The sequence below is a fragment of the Mustela nigripes genome, chromosome 6, assembly GCF_022355385.1.
Source record: "Mustela nigripes isolate SB6536 chromosome 6, MUSNIG.SB6536, whole genome shotgun sequence".
NCBI classification, from domain to species: domain Eukaryota; kingdom Metazoa; phylum Chordata; class Mammalia; order Carnivora; family Mustelidae; genus Mustela; species Mustela nigripes.
The window spans coordinates 53,332,061-53,347,787 of NC_081562.1; the positions used below are offsets into that span (position 1 = coordinate 53,332,061).

Consider the following 15,727-nt stretch of genomic DNA (forward strand, 5'->3'; position numbering starts at 1 on the left):
ACTAACTCTTAATGGAATATGTCATTTGCAAAATATCTTGTCTCATTCCATAGTTTGCCTTTTAGTTTTGTTATTTTCTTCACTGTGTAGATGCTTTTTATTTTGATGTAGTTTAACACCTTTTTCTTTTTTTTTTTTTAAGATTTTATTTATTCATTTGAGACAGAGAGATACAGAAAGTTCTTTATATATTTTGGAGACTAACTCTTAATGGAATATGTCATTTGCAAAATATCTTGTCTCATTCCATAGTTTGCCTTTTAGTTTTGTTATTTACCTCACTGTGCAGATGCTTTTTATTTTGATGTAGTTTAACACCTTTTTCTTTTTTTTTTTTTTTTTTAAGATTTTAGTTATTTATTTGAGACAGCGAGATACAGAGAAAGAGAGAGAGAGAGCATAAACAGGGGGAGAGGCGGAGGGAGAAAGAGAAGCAGACTCCTTGCTGAGTGTGGAGCCCCGATGTGGGGCTCAATCTCACGACTCAAGATCATGACCTGAGCTGAAACCAAGAGTTGGCTGCTCAACTGACTGAGCCAGCCAAGTGCCCCTAAAAGTACCATGCTTAATGGAGAAATATTTAAAAACTTTCTCATGGATTTAAGAATGAGGTAGTGATGCAACCCTAACTATTTTTCTTCAACCCTGTACTGGAAGTTCAAACCAGTAAAAGAAGGCAATACACTGAAAGGTATAAAGATTTCAAAAGAATAAATAAAAACATTTCTATTTGCTGATAATCTGAATGCTTACATAAACTTCCAAATGAAGACTGATAGTTATTTTTTTTGTTTGTTTGTTTTTAAACTTTTTTTTTTTTTTTGAAGGTTATATATGTTTTTTTATTTTAATTTTTATAAACATATATTTTTATCCCCAGGGGTACAGGTCTGTGAATCACCAGGTTTACACACTTCACAGCACTCACCAAATCACATACCCTCCCCAATGTCCATAATACCACCCCCTTCTCCCAAACCCCCTCCCCCCGGCAACCCTCAGTTTGTTTTGTGAGATTAAGAGTCACTTATGGTTTGTCTCCCTCCCAATCCCATCTTGTTTCATTTATTCTTCTACCCACTTAAGCCTCCATGTTGCATCACCACTTCCTCATATCAGGGAGATCATATGATAGTTGTCTTTCTCTGCTTGACTTATTTCGCTAAGCATGATACGCTCTAGTTCCATCCATGTTGTTGCAAATGGCAAGATTTCATTTCTTTTGATGGCTGCATAGTATTCCATTGTGTATATATACCACATCTTCTTGATCCATTCATCTGTTGATGGACATCTAGGTTCTTTCCATAGTCTGGCTATTGTGGACATTGCTGCTATAAACATTCGGGTGCATGTGTCCCTTTGGATCACTACATTTGTATCTTTAGGGTAAATACCCAATAGTGCGATTGCTGGGTCATAGGGCAGTTCTATTTTCAACATTTTGAGGAACCTCCATGCTGTTTTCCAGAGTGGCTGCACCAGCTTGCATTCCCACCAACAGTGTAGGAGGGTTCCCCTTTCTCCGCATCCTCGCCAGCATCTGTCATTTCCTGACTTGTTGATTTTAGCCATTCTGACTGGTGTGAGGTGATATCTCATTGTGGTTTTGATTTGTATTTCCCTGATGCCAAGTGATATGGAGCACTTTTTCATGTGTCTGTTCGCCATCTGGATGTCTTCTTTGCAGAAATGTCTGTTCATGTCTTCTGCCCATTTCTTGATTGGATTATTTGTTCTTTGGGTGTTGAGTTTGCTAAGTTCTTTATAGATTCTGGACACTAGTCCTTTATCTGATATGTCGTTTGCAAATATCTTCTCCCATTCTGTCAGTTGTCTTTTGATTTTGTTAACTGTTTCCTTTGCTGTGCAAAAGCTTTTGATCTTGATGAAATCCCAGTAGTTCATTTTTTCCCTTGCTTCCCTTGCCTTTTGCGTTGTTCCTAGGAAGATGTTGCTGCGGCAGAGGTCGAAGAGGTTGCTGCCCGTGTTCTCCTCAAGGATTTTGATGGATTCCTTTCGCACATTGAGGTCCTTCATCCATTTTGAGTCTATTTTTGTGTGTGGTGTAAGGAAATGGTCCAATTTCATTTTTCTGCATGTGGCTGTCCAATTTTCCCAGCACCATTTATTGAAAAGGCTGTCTTTTTTCCATTGGACATTCTTTCCTGCTTTGTCGAAGATTAGTTGACCATAGATTTGAGGGTCTATTTCTGGGCTCTCTATTCTGTTCCATTGATCTATGTGTCTGTTTTTGTGCCAGTACCATGCTGTCTTGATGATGACAGCTTTGTAATAGAGCCTGAAGTCCGGAATTGTGATGCCACCAACGTTGGCTTTCTTTTTCAATATCCCTTTGGCTATTCGAGGTCTTTTCTGGTTCCATATAAATTTTAGAATCAAAGCCATCTATGAAAAACCCACCGCAAATATCATTCTCAATGGAGAAAAACTGAAAGCTTTTCCGCTAAGGTCAGGAACACGGCAGGGATGTCCATTGTCACCACTGCTATTCAACATCGTACTAGAGGTCCTAGCCTCAGCAATCAGACAACAAAAGGAAATTAAAGGCATCCAAATCGGCAAAGAAGAAGTCAAATTATCACTCTTCGCAGATGATATGATACTATATGTGGAAAAACCAAAAGACTCCACTCCAAAACTGCTAGAACTTATACAGGAATTCAGTAAAGTGTCAGGATATAAAATCAATGCACAGAAATCAGTTGCATTTCTCTACACCAACAGCAAGAGAGAAGAAAGAGATATTAAGGAGTCAATCCCATTTACAATTGCATCCAAAACCATAAGATACCTAGGAATAAACCTAACCAAAGAGGCACAGAATCTATACTCAGAAAACTATAAAGTACTCATGAAAGAAATTGAGGAAGACACAAAGAAATGGAAAAATGTTCCATGCTCCTGGATTGGAAGAATAAATATTGTGAAAACGTCTATGCTACCTAAAGCAATCTACACATTTAATGCAATTCCTATCAAAGTACCATCCATCTTTTTCAAAGAAATGGAACAAATAATTCTAAGACTGATAGTTATTTAAATTAATAACGTAAAACACACATTAACAAATTTAGAAGAAAGGAAATCTTTCTTTCAGATCACACAATGGAGTTAATCACATTAATCACAATGGAATTTCTGCTTTCAGATCACACTGCAATTAAATCAGAAGTCAATAACAGAAAGATGGCTGAAAGATTTCCCAAACCATGTCGATAAAACAGCACAGATCTAAATAGCACATGGAACAAAGAAGAAATCTCAAGAGAAATTTTAAAATGTTTTGATAAAGAAAAATAAGGACACAACTTATCAAAACTTGTGGGATGCAGCAATGCTTACAGGAAAATATAGGGTATTGAAAACATACTTTAGAAAAGAAAAAGATCTGGGGCACCCGGGTGGCTCAGTGGGTTAAGCCTCTGCCTTGGACTCAGGTCATGTTCTCAGGGTCCTGGGATTGAGCCCCGCATCGGGCTCTCTGATCAGCAGGGAGCCTGCTTCCCCGCCCCACCCTCTGCCTCTCTGCCTACTTGTGATCTCTCTCTCCCTCTGTCAAATGATTAAATAAAATTAAAAAAATAAAGAGAAAAGGAAAAGATCTAAAATCAATCATCTAAGTTTTCATCTTAAAAAAACTAATAAAAGAAAACTAAACCCAAGTAAACAGAGGAGAAGAAATAATAAGAAATACAACAAAAATCAATGAAATAAAATTAGGAAATTAACAAAGAAAATTTAAAAAAAATTAAAAGTTTTTCTTTGAGGAAAAATAAAATCAGCTAACTTCTACCCAGGTTAACTATACCAAAAAAATTAAAAAGAGAGAGAGAGATAGAGAAAGGACGCAGATTAATAATATCAGAAATAAAAGAGAAGACATCATTACAGATCAATGGAAATCAAAATATAATAAAGAAATACTATGAATAGGGGCACCTGGGTGGCTCAGTAGGTTAAGAAATACTATGAATAACTTAATGACCCAATATTTGCTAACCTAAATGAAATGGACCAATTCCTTGAATAATACAATCTTGCAAAACTCAAATGAGAAGAAACAATATGCATAGGCCTATATCTATTAAAGAAACTGAATGAATAACTAGTAATATCTCAAAACTTCTGTTCACCAGACCCGGATGGATTCACTGATGAATTCTACCAAACATTTAAGGAAGAAATTATACCAGTCCTCTACAATCTTTTTCAGAGGATAGAAGTAGATGGAATACTTCCTAACTGAATCTATGAGGCAAGCATTACCCTAATGAGTCTATCTAATCTATACAAAGTTAAGAAAAGGAAACTTTTCTTACATATATCTCATGAACATAGACACAAAAATCCTCAACAAAATATTAACAAATTCAATCCAACAATATATAAAAAGAGGTATGTGCCTTGACAAAGTGGAATTTATCTCAGATCTGTAAAGCTGGTTCAGCATTTGAAAATCAATTAATGTCATATATCATACCAACAGGCTAAAAAAGGAAAGTGACATGATTCACGATCATATGAATGAAAGCATTTGACAAAAATCTAACACTTGCGACACAAACTCCCAATAATCTAGTAAGAGAAGGGGCACTTCCTCAACTTGATAAAGACTATTTACAGGGGTGCCTGGGTGGCTCAGTGGGTTAAAGCCTCTGCTTTGGGCTCAGGTCATGATCGCAGGGTCCCGGGATCAAACCCAACACCGGGTTCTCTGCTCAGCAGGGATCCTGCTTACCCCACCCCGCCTCTGCCTGCCTATGGACATTGGGGAGGGTATGTGCTTTGGTGAGTGGTGAGTGGTGTGAAGTGTGTAAACCTGGTGATTCACAGACCTGTACCCCTGGGGATAAAAATGTATGTTTATAAAAAATAAAAAATTTTATTAAAAAAAAAAGAAAAAAATTTTAAAAATTCAAACTATCTAAAAATTAAGAACTTCCCTTCATTGAAAAACATTACAGAAAATAAATGTAAACTTCAGAAAGATTTTTAGTATACTTATATTTAAATAGCAGAAGATATTTAAAATAGAAATGCAAAACATTTTTATTGATTATATTAAAGAATACCTATGAATCTAACAAGAAACAAAGAGCTAACGCAAGTATTTGAATATACTCATCACAAAATACTGTGACTAAGTGAGCTAAGTTCAATACGACAAGGAGCTTAACAGTGTTGGTCATCAAGAAAACGTCAATTAAATTCCCCAAAAGGTAGTAGAACACACTCATCAGAATGGCAGAAATGGGTAAAACTGACAACAAAGTGTTGACCAGTATGTTAAACAATCAATATGTCATAAATTTTGGGCTGGGTTGTCCTCAATCTATGGAATTATTTACTAAAGTTGACATTTATATACTGCGTGGTTTAATAATTTTTCTTGTAAGTGTATCCCAAATGATACCCACTATTCACTAAAAGTCTAAAAGCATAAGGATGTTCAAAACAGCATAATTTGCAGTAGTAAAAATGTGGCACTATCCAAATGTCCATCATGAGTAGAATGATTAATAAAGTAATATATAGCATGAGATATTCTACAGCGAGGATCTGTAAACTACAGCCTGAGGCCCAAATCAGAGTAAAATGCAAAATGTTTTTACAATTTAAAATCATCAATAAAATAATAAGTAATAGAAACTCAAAACAATTAAAAAAGGAGTAACATTTTGTGACATATGAAAATATTCAAATTTTCATGTTTAACTACAGTGAAACACAGGAAGCACAATTGCTTACATATCATGTGTGGCTGCTTTTTCACTACAAATGCAGAATGGAGTACTTAAAACACAAATTGTATGGCTAACCAAGATAAATTTATTTAATATCTGGCTTTTTGCATAAAAATTTTTCCAACCCCTTTCAAAAATGGCTCAATGAAATTTTGCTACCTGTTATGACATGGAAGAATCACACAAACATGGTGTGGAACAAAAACAACAAGATGCAAAGAATAAGTAAGATCTTATTTAAGATCATAAGTATGATCTTATTTATGGAAAAATTTTTAAATGGGCAAAACTAAACTGTTCAACAGAAATCAAAATAGAGATTGCCATTGGTATGGGAATGATGGTGGAACATGACATTATCAAGGTGAATGATTTTGTCTTAATCATTTTTACATCTCCCAATGTAGGTCATGAAATTCATATATAGGTCATGTAATTCATAATAATCCATTCATTGTCACCCATTAAATAGATCATGGGTAATGGGAAAAGAGTGAGAAAAATAAGAAAAGATCATTCAATAGAGGCCATAGAAAAGTAAAAAATGGTAAGTAAAGAATTAAAAAATGTAATTTACTCACCTATTCCAGTAATTACAATATTAATGACAGTGAAAGATATTGCAAGCAAAATACATATGAGAATCTTCTTATAGCTGTTCTTAAGACCTGAAAAAAATTAATTTTAGAAACATGTAAAAGAAATATTAAATTTTCATTCATAACCATAACTAACAAACTCCTTTTAGCAATTTATTCCACTATTTCATCAGATAACACAAACCTACCATTTCTGTTTGTTATATGGAAAAAAAAAACTTGCTTTTTTTGGGAAATGTCTCAGTTTATCCTTACATTCAATCTAATGTTATCAATTGACCTTACTGTCAAAGTCCAAGGAATCAAATATGTATAATTCTTTAGGGTAGAATTTCTTAAGATCTGGAGCCACTCCCAGGCCTTCAATATCCTTCTTCTATGGTACAATATCAGCATATCTTAACACTCCTTGAATAGTTCTAAGATCATCTATTTTTTAACTAATGAAAACTTTATTTTAAAGGATAGGTAGCATAACATATTTGAAAGTTCATAAATAATCAATCCGAAGATTTGGAATTGAAATTTTTGCTGCAAATGATCAAAGGAACTTGAACAAGACACTACTTTCTTTTTTTCCTGGCCTGGTATTTCGTCGTCTACAAAGTCAGCAGAACAGAAAAATTAGTGCCCATTTGGAGAAAAAATAGACATAAGTTTTTTTGAAATAAAACAACTTTGTCATTTTATGTGATTATAAACATCCTTACTGTAAAATTTTATGATACTTTAAGATAGACAGTAAACTTATTGAGGGCATTTATCATTCCTATCTTTTTCCTGGTGAAGAGCTCTCCTTTTGTTGAACAAACATTTTTCCTTTGTGGATGTACAGAAGATATTAAATTTAAAAGACATCTAAATTTCTACTACTTCAACATTACCAGCATTATCACTTGGGTTTACATCCTTCCATCCATATATCTCTCTAATCCTTTTTTCACACATATAACCTTGCCTACAAATACACATGATTTTATATTAGTACATTCATTAAGTACCCACTATTTTCTATTCTAATGTTTTCAGTTAACAATTTGTTCTTCTCATATGTGGTTGACGGTTAAGAATGGCCCCCAGTGAATCATGGCACCCCCTGTGTCCACCACTCTTTTGACACATGATCCTGTTCCTCCTCCCATCAAGAGATATACTGTATTCCCAACACTTGAATATGAACTGCCTTATGCCTTGCTTTAGCCAGGAGACTGGGGCAGATGTGACACTGAAACTTTAGAGCCCAAGCCTTAAGAGACTTTGTAATTCCTACTTTCACTGTTTTTGAGCCCCACGTAACAGAAGAGACATAAGCCATTCCTACTGAATCTGTATTTATCCCTAAACCTTAGAACCATAAGCAATAGCCACTAAAATTTGGAGGTGGTTGTTCATTCAGAGAAACAGGTAAATTTACACATCATGTAGAAGAATAATTTGACATAAGAATTTGAATGATGGATTTAAAAAAAGTCCTCTTCTAATGGGTATTTAGGCTGTCCCACCTTTTTGAGTTAACCATAATTAGAATTATAGTTTAAATGTCTTGCATATTTGTCTAATTATCTTCTCAAGACAAAAATCTCAAAAATAAATAAATCGGCATATATCGAATAGATATTCTTCCAAAAGTATGGTAGCAATCTACACTATCATGCACAACATATGAAAACATTCGTACTTATAAAAATTCATAATAATTGTTTAAAAGTACCATAAAGAGGGAGAGGGAATGCAGCTAGAGAAAACTAGCATTGTTTTTGAGCCACCAGACGGTTATTTCAGTTATGTTATAAATATAATTAGAAGTCATGTCTAACCTGCGTATTTCTGCCAAATTTCTGAAAAGTCCTGTCATTAGTTGTACGTTTCTTCTAACCATCTGGGATTTCAAAGCTACATAATAAACATGAACTACAGTGCTTCACTTGTGAGCCAGCATCATGTTTATTTGTTCATTCTTTGACAAATATTTACTAATCACCTACTATGTGCTAGTTTCCATAAATATAATAATAAACAAAAGCTCTCCTGGTATTTATATTTGGTGGAGAAGACACAGTCACTTGAAAAAAAAATTAAAAATTACAGATTACAACAAGAGTTGGAAGGCGATAAGCTGGGTGATTGATAAAGACAAATAACCAGAAAAGATGGTGGGCAAGAGGTGGAATTCTGTGGAACTGACATTAAAACCAAACCTAAAATATGACCAGTGGCCATTTATGTGAAATAAACCTGAGAAAGAATTTTAAGCAAAGAGAAGAGCAAGTTCAAGTGCCTTAAATCAGGAAAGAATGGAAAAGAACATGGCGAAGTAGGAGTTTGATTTGGTCAAAAGTAGCAGGGAATACTCACTAGTTAGGAACAAAATGATGCTAAACATTAAACTTTGGGAAAGAACTTGACTTTCTTCAAAGTATAATGGGAAGCCACTGAATTGTTTTAGGTGGGTGTTTGGCACTGCCAAATTTATGCTTTTAAAAGTTCCTTGTGACTAGTGAGTAAAGAGGTCATTTAGGGAGCTATAACTCTAATTATATCTAATTATGGGGATCTCATAAACAAGGGTGGTAGGGCTGGAGATATAAAAATCAAGTGGAGCACTTGGAGGGCACTGGTATCCTTGATAGAGTGCCTTCAGTCACACAGAATAAGGGTACACTGTTGGAATAAGGAACTAAAATCAGCATTTCAGAGAAACTTGTGCTGTATGTATTGAAGCAAGCAAAGAGGTAGTTAAAATGAGAGGAGTGGTTATCACGAGGTTCTTTTTTAAACATTAAACACATAATGTTTCTTTTCTTCATTTGGAGGTGATTTAATATGGAAGGTATAGACTGCCAATACAGGCAAAAGAGGGAGAGAAAAATTAAGAAGAATTCTTGCACTGGCTATGGGGGATGTGGTCTGAAGTACAAAAGGAAGGGGTATTCCCATGTAAGAGAAATGACACTTCCTCCAACGCAGCAAAAGTCAAAAAGAGGAGAAACAAAACATACACCTGTCTTTTCAGCCTTTTGATTTTGTTTATGCCTTGGTTCCAAGCTTCAGTTCATGCTCTTTCTAGTGTTGATGTTGTTGTTTTAAAGATTTTATTTATTTATTTGACAGACAGAGATCTCAAGTAGGCAGAGAGGCAGGCAGAGAGAGAGGAAGGGAAGCAGGCTCCCTGCTGAGCAGAGAGCCGGATGCGGGCTCAATCCCAGGACGCTGGGATCATGACCTGAGCCAAAGGCAGAGGCTTTAATCCACTGAGCCACCAAGGTGCCCCTCTAGTGTGGTTTTAATCACTTTTCAAGTGTCACCATATTAATTTCTCTAATTCCCTACTAGTTTTCTTCAAATATCAGGTATCAAGAAAACAAGCACATTCCTCCTTTTTCTATAGCATCAAGCATTTAAGTCAATGTGTCATTATGACATTCTATTTGTCTGTGAATTGGCAGTGTGAACAAAAGAACGTTATTGTTACAAATATTACAGGTCAAAATCTTGATAGAAATTTTATAGTGTATAACTATTTTCTTACCTCTTTTGACCCTGTTAATCTCTTCATCCACTAAATAACATTCTCTCTCTCTTTTATATTTTTTTAATTTAATTATTTTGAGAGAGAGGGAGCATGCAAGTGACAAGAGGGACAGGGAGAGAACCTCAGGTAGACTCATTGCTCAACACGGAGCCTGACTCAAGGCTCATCCCAGGACCTTGAGATCAGTACGGGAGGATGTCAGACACTTAAAGGGCTGAATCCCCAGGCCCCCTCCCCTATCTCTCTTTTTTTTTTTTTTTTTTAAATTAGAGAATATATGTGTGCTATGTTTTCAGAAGTTCTGGCATATAATAGTAATTAAATAAAAGAAAGCTTATGCTATTGTTTTTTCTTGTATTATAGCTCTCCCATCTTTCCATTTTTTAATTATTGTGTGTGGGGGGGAGGGAACATGAAGATCATTTACTGCAATATTAAGTGGAATTTTAAATGTAATATTTCTATTTATTATTTTAAGTAGGTAGTGAGCCTATTTGTAATTCTTTCCTCCAGGATGATTGTTGAAAGAAAACCCAAAACTGCTTAGAATCAATGACCCTTCTTTAAAAAAAAAAAAAAGGGAAGATTCTAAGAATCGTGGAGGTGTTTTAAAAAGAGGAAATGCCTTCAAAATCAACAAGAAGAAAGACGCCTACCTCCTGACAATGTGAGAAATGCTCATTTGCATTACAGAAACAGAGAGTCCTTTCCATAACAAAGTGGACAAGGTATTAGATCATTTAATTCCATAGTGCAGTTGAGAATGCTAGATCCTGTACGTATACAACACCAGACTCAAAAAGATTCATCTACCATTAATGGGGTGAAGAAAACAGTGGGGCTGTTATAACTGTAGCACAGAAACAGTGGGACTAGACCCAAAAGGCTAACTGATGTTGGGATGTATGTTTTCACAAATAATCAGAGAAAAGAGATGACTAAGACTCTCTCAATGTTTCGATGGCACAATAAAGCTAGGAAATGTTGTACAACCCCGAAGAACCCCCTCCCCCACAATATCACCAAACAGCAAAGATTAAGTGTCCTGTCAGCTCAGTGAGATGCAGACTTGGAGTGACATTTAGTGTGATACAGGACACTAATGAATTGGACATTTGCTGCATTTCTCATATGCAGGTACACATTTAAGCATGCGACATGTTCATTCTCTAATCTAAATCTAAACCTAAAATCTAAATCTAATCTAAACCTAAAATCTACTTTTCTACATTCAATATAAATAGCTTCCACTTTATAAGTTCCTTCTCTCTACCCCTATACTCAATGGTCAACACTTGTACACTGCAAAATTATCCAAAAACCAAAAAAGAACAGAACCTGTTGTTTTCCCACTGTGAATTTAGTAGTGAGAGATGAATTTCAAAGAAGTTGCTCAACCCTCATAATGTGTTCAACAAAGGAATGTAAAAACAGATAACATCCCTGGGTAGCTCAATAAAAGTCTATTTAATTAATAATGTAACTAAAATGGTTCTAAATTCATCCCTGTGATAATCTAGACAGCTAAGGATTCCAATTACTTTCCCCGTAGAAAAGCTGACTCAAGTAATTTCTCTCCGTTTCTGGCTCTGATCTCCGTGCTCGATTCCGCAGCACATATACTAAAATTGACAATCATCTCCAAGGAGAGATAAGAGGAAAAATCCAGGGTGACTAATGAATTTAAAACTAAATAAAATACACTTTTCCCTACCTGACAGCTATGGGGAAAAATCACAAATTACGAATATGAAAAAAGAATATAAAATAAAATATTAAAAAATAAATAAAATATTAAAAAATAAATTTTATCATGCACTAAATTAACTATTGCAATGGTATTTATAAGTTCAAATTATATATCTATATATGCAACATATAATATTTACATATACATAATATTACCTAGTAAATTAAAGACTACATTTATGTAATATATATCATTTATTTATACATAAAATACATAAATTCATATTGTTGATCAATCTTTAGTGTATAAATTAACATTGATTTTATGAGTGGCTAGAAAACATTCTTAAAACTTTGGTTCTGATATTTTCGTGTTATTATCTAATATTTGATCCCATTGTCCCAAAACCTTTTGATCTAACCTTAACAGAATTATTAAATTGTTAAAAAATGAGGAATAAGTATCTATGCATTCTAATATGAACTGTAGTAACAAAAACCTTTAACTGTTGCATGCGCTAATATATTGAAAAGAATTAAATGGCAAGTGTCTAGAATTCACCACAGTCCCGAAATCAATCATTGTATTTAATGCATTTTAACCTCTCTTCTTCACTATATTCTGTTTAAGAAGACCCTTGTTGAAATAACTTTGAAAGATTTTTCTCCTTGATTTAGAATTTGGATCTTACATATTCTGAACTTGCTAGTTGGTAGGTCTAAGGCTACTAAGCTGTTTTCTAGTTGTTTTTTTTTTTAAGATTTTATTTATTTATTTGACAGACAGAGATCACAGGCAGAGAGGCAGGCAGAGAGAGAGGAAGGGAAGCAGGCTCCAGGCTGAGCAGAGAGCCTGATGCGGATCTCCATCCCAGAACCCTGCATGACTGGAGCTGAAGGCAGAGGATTTAACCCACTGAGCCGCCCAGGCGCCTCGTCTAGTTTCTAGTTTTAATTTTAAAGTGAATTTTCTTTTCTTATCCTTCTTGAGGTTGACAGAAACATCTTTAAGACATCAGAGTACTAATGATTCTTTAGATAAGACGAAGATAGGGAGATAATCTTTCTGCTATTAAGTACCCCCAAACTCTGGCTTATTTTGATTCCACTCACTGTCCATAAACAACCTTTTAAGACATTAGAAATATTGGCCAAATTTTTCATACTTTGTCTTCATTCTGGGCCTTGAATGAGTATGTGGAGCAAATTTAACATCATCTCCAGTATTTGTTTTATTAAATACTTAGTAAAAATGAAATTAAATCTTGAACAGTTTTAAGCTGTGATTAACCCCCCTCCACTATCAGTTAAGATAATCTCCATTCATAAGACAAAATAGCCAATTCCAAATCTGAATTTTATTGCCACAATTTTCATTTTATGGAGATGTTAATTCAAAAAAGGATTTTTCTGTTTGATGAAACAAACAAGCAAACAACAAAACCTGTCCCATACCTTGGAAGGCTTTTAGCATAATGTCATAATTTCCAACAATAACTTTCATTCTTAACAAATGTAAATGTCCTTACCTTGTTTTTTTTCATCGGTTCCTTGATTCCTGTGATCAGTCTGGGTAAGTATCAGGGGGCTTTGTGTCATCTTTTCCAAAACTTCTCTTCAAATTTGCAAATTAAATGTAAAAATGTTATTAGTCTCTTTAGAAGCAGCTTCAAACTGGAGTTATTCTACCTTAGAAAAACAGAATAATTTTAAGCAGTCTTTCTCAAAATGAAAGTAACTGCATCTGATTGAGTGAAACTATTGCCTAAACACAATTTCCTCCTATAGAAAAAAAACAAAAAAATGTACAGAAAGAGGAAGTTCCCTAAAATATAAGAAATAACAAGCTTGCAGATTCTTATTTTCTCTATGGGGGATCCCCGTCAGAAAAAGATATATATATATATATTCAAGAGGCTGTTTTTTCTATTGTTTCAAGAGTAGTATCTAACTAGTGTCCTTCCAGGGCCATAGGAGATAAGAAAATTAATTAATTAAAAGTCATGATTTAAGACGTGAGTTTAGACATGTGCTCAGACACAACAATCATGTTTAGAAAGACAATCTTTTTTTTTTTTTTTAAAAGATTTTATTTATTTATTTTGACAGATAGAGATCACAAGTAAGCAGAGAGGCAGGCAGAGAGAGAGAGAGAGAGAGAGAGGAGGAAGCAGGCTCCCTGCTGAGCAGAGAGCCCGATGCGGGGCTCGATCCCAGGCAGAGGCTTTAACCCACTGAGCCACCCAGGCACCCCTAGAAAGATAATCTTAAAGGTGATGAAATCAATAATGAGAAAGCTATGTTTCAAACTGGCTACTGAAACAAGAATATAAACAATTTTCTCTCTTTCTCAGATGTATCACAGCAATGTGCACACCCTCACACTCCTACACAAACAGAAAGCAGAAAGAGAAAAAGGAATGCTATCACAGGGACACACCCACACAGTCCTACACAAAAAGAAAACAAAGAGAAAAAGGAAACTAAAGTTAAAAGATACTCAAAATATTATCAATATTCAAGATACTAGATTATCAGGAAAAAAAAATTCCTTCTCAAATTTCTCCTCATCAGAATTTTCAAATGATTTCATATTCTCTTTCAGTAAATATATTCAAATTCCACAGAGATGCAGCTGATGTCCTACAAGTTCCTTCAGGATTAACACCATATCTGTTCTAACTGGGATTCTGTAAAGGGAAAAGGAAATGAGAATGGAGAGGAAAGTAGAAGGCAAAGAATTGAAAAGAAAAAAAATAGAGACTATAAAAATAAAAGAGAATAATCCCACTTAATACAGGATTAATCTCTTCCAGACGGCCTTGAATATACAGCTCTGGTCACTTCTATCATCACGCAAAACAAAATTACGTGAGATAAAATACCGATAACAAAATTGTTCCATTTTGGAATATAAAGAAGACTAAAAGTTTGGGCAGAAATGAACCTTTCCTTCTATGTCATCAGCAAAATATTCTAGGGATTCCACTATCATAGTTGAATGAAATTTAATTTTGTTTCTAAGGAGAAGCAATTAAGATATGAAATTTCATGCAAAATATAAAACATTTCTATCAACTCAAAGTGTTTTCTGATGAACTTTTGCAGTTCATCCCAGGAACCAGGCAGCCACTCATCTAATATCAATAGAGATGAGTTTTGCTGGGTTTATAATTTTATTTAAATGGAGTCATGCACCCTTGTGGATCTGGTATCTTTTGCACAGTAAAATGTTTTGGAGTTTCATCCAGATTGTGACATAGACCAGTAGTTCATTCCTTTTCATTGTTGAGTAGAATCTCTTTGTGTAACTATATAATAATTTGCTTATCCATTATGGCATTTGGTTGTTTCCACTTTTTGACTATCATAAAATCAGCATCAATATTTCTGTTAGTCTTTCTGTGGACATTTATTTTCTAATCTTTTGAGAAAATACATAGTAGGGGAATTTCTAGGTCAAATAGAAAATATGTTTGTATTTTTTGTGATAAGAAACTCAACATGTGATCTGGGAGATGATGACTATGTCTATTATCTCAATTGTGGTAATGGTATCGTAGGTGTTTGCATATGTCGAAACACATCAGATTGTACACATTAAGTATGTGCAGTTTTTTTGTATATCAATTATAACTCAATAAAGCTGTTTTTTAAAAAAATAGATGTTTAATTTTATAAACATAATATATCTTCCAAGGAGGTTGTTCTTCCAAGTAGAACAGTTGCATTTCCTTCATATCAATAACAGCATCTGATAGGGTCAATCTTTTTTATTTTCACCATTCTAGTAGGTATGTGGAGGTATCTAAATGTAATTTTAATCTCTGAGAATCTGTTGAGCCTTTTCTCATATGCTGATGGCAATTAATATATCTTTTTCTCTAAAGATTCTATTTACTTGTTAGGGGAGAGCACATTAGCAGTGGGAACAGCAGGCAGAGGGAGAAGCAGGCTTCCTGCTGAGCAGAGAGCCCAATGTGGGGTTAGATCCCAGGATCCTGGGATCATGACCTGAGGTGAAGGCATATGCTTAACAGACTGAGCCACCCAGGCATCCCAATATATCCTTCTTGGTGAACTCTCTATTCAGATATTTTGCCAATTTTTATAGGATGATTGGTTTTCTTTTTAATGGG

General features: G+C 34.6%; 1 protein-coding gene across 1 annotated transcript in view; it reads right to left on the bottom strand.

The window, feature by feature from the left end:
* The window catches only part of CLEC2B (C-type lectin domain family 2 member B), a 22,759-nt gene extending 9,455 nt beyond the window's left edge, over positions 1-13,304 (bottom strand). Inside the window, exons 1-2 of the mRNA XM_059404727.1 lie at positions 13,118-13,304; positions 6,350-6,436 (exon numbers count right to left, since the gene is read on the bottom strand). Coding sequence (XP_059260710.1) covers positions 6,350-6,436; positions 13,118-13,187 — 157 coding nt within the window. The 5' untranslated portion in view covers positions 13,188-13,304. The remainder of the gene's footprint in view (positions 1-6,349; positions 6,437-13,117) is intronic.
* Between the last annotated feature and the right edge of the window lie 2,423 nt (positions 13,305-15,727).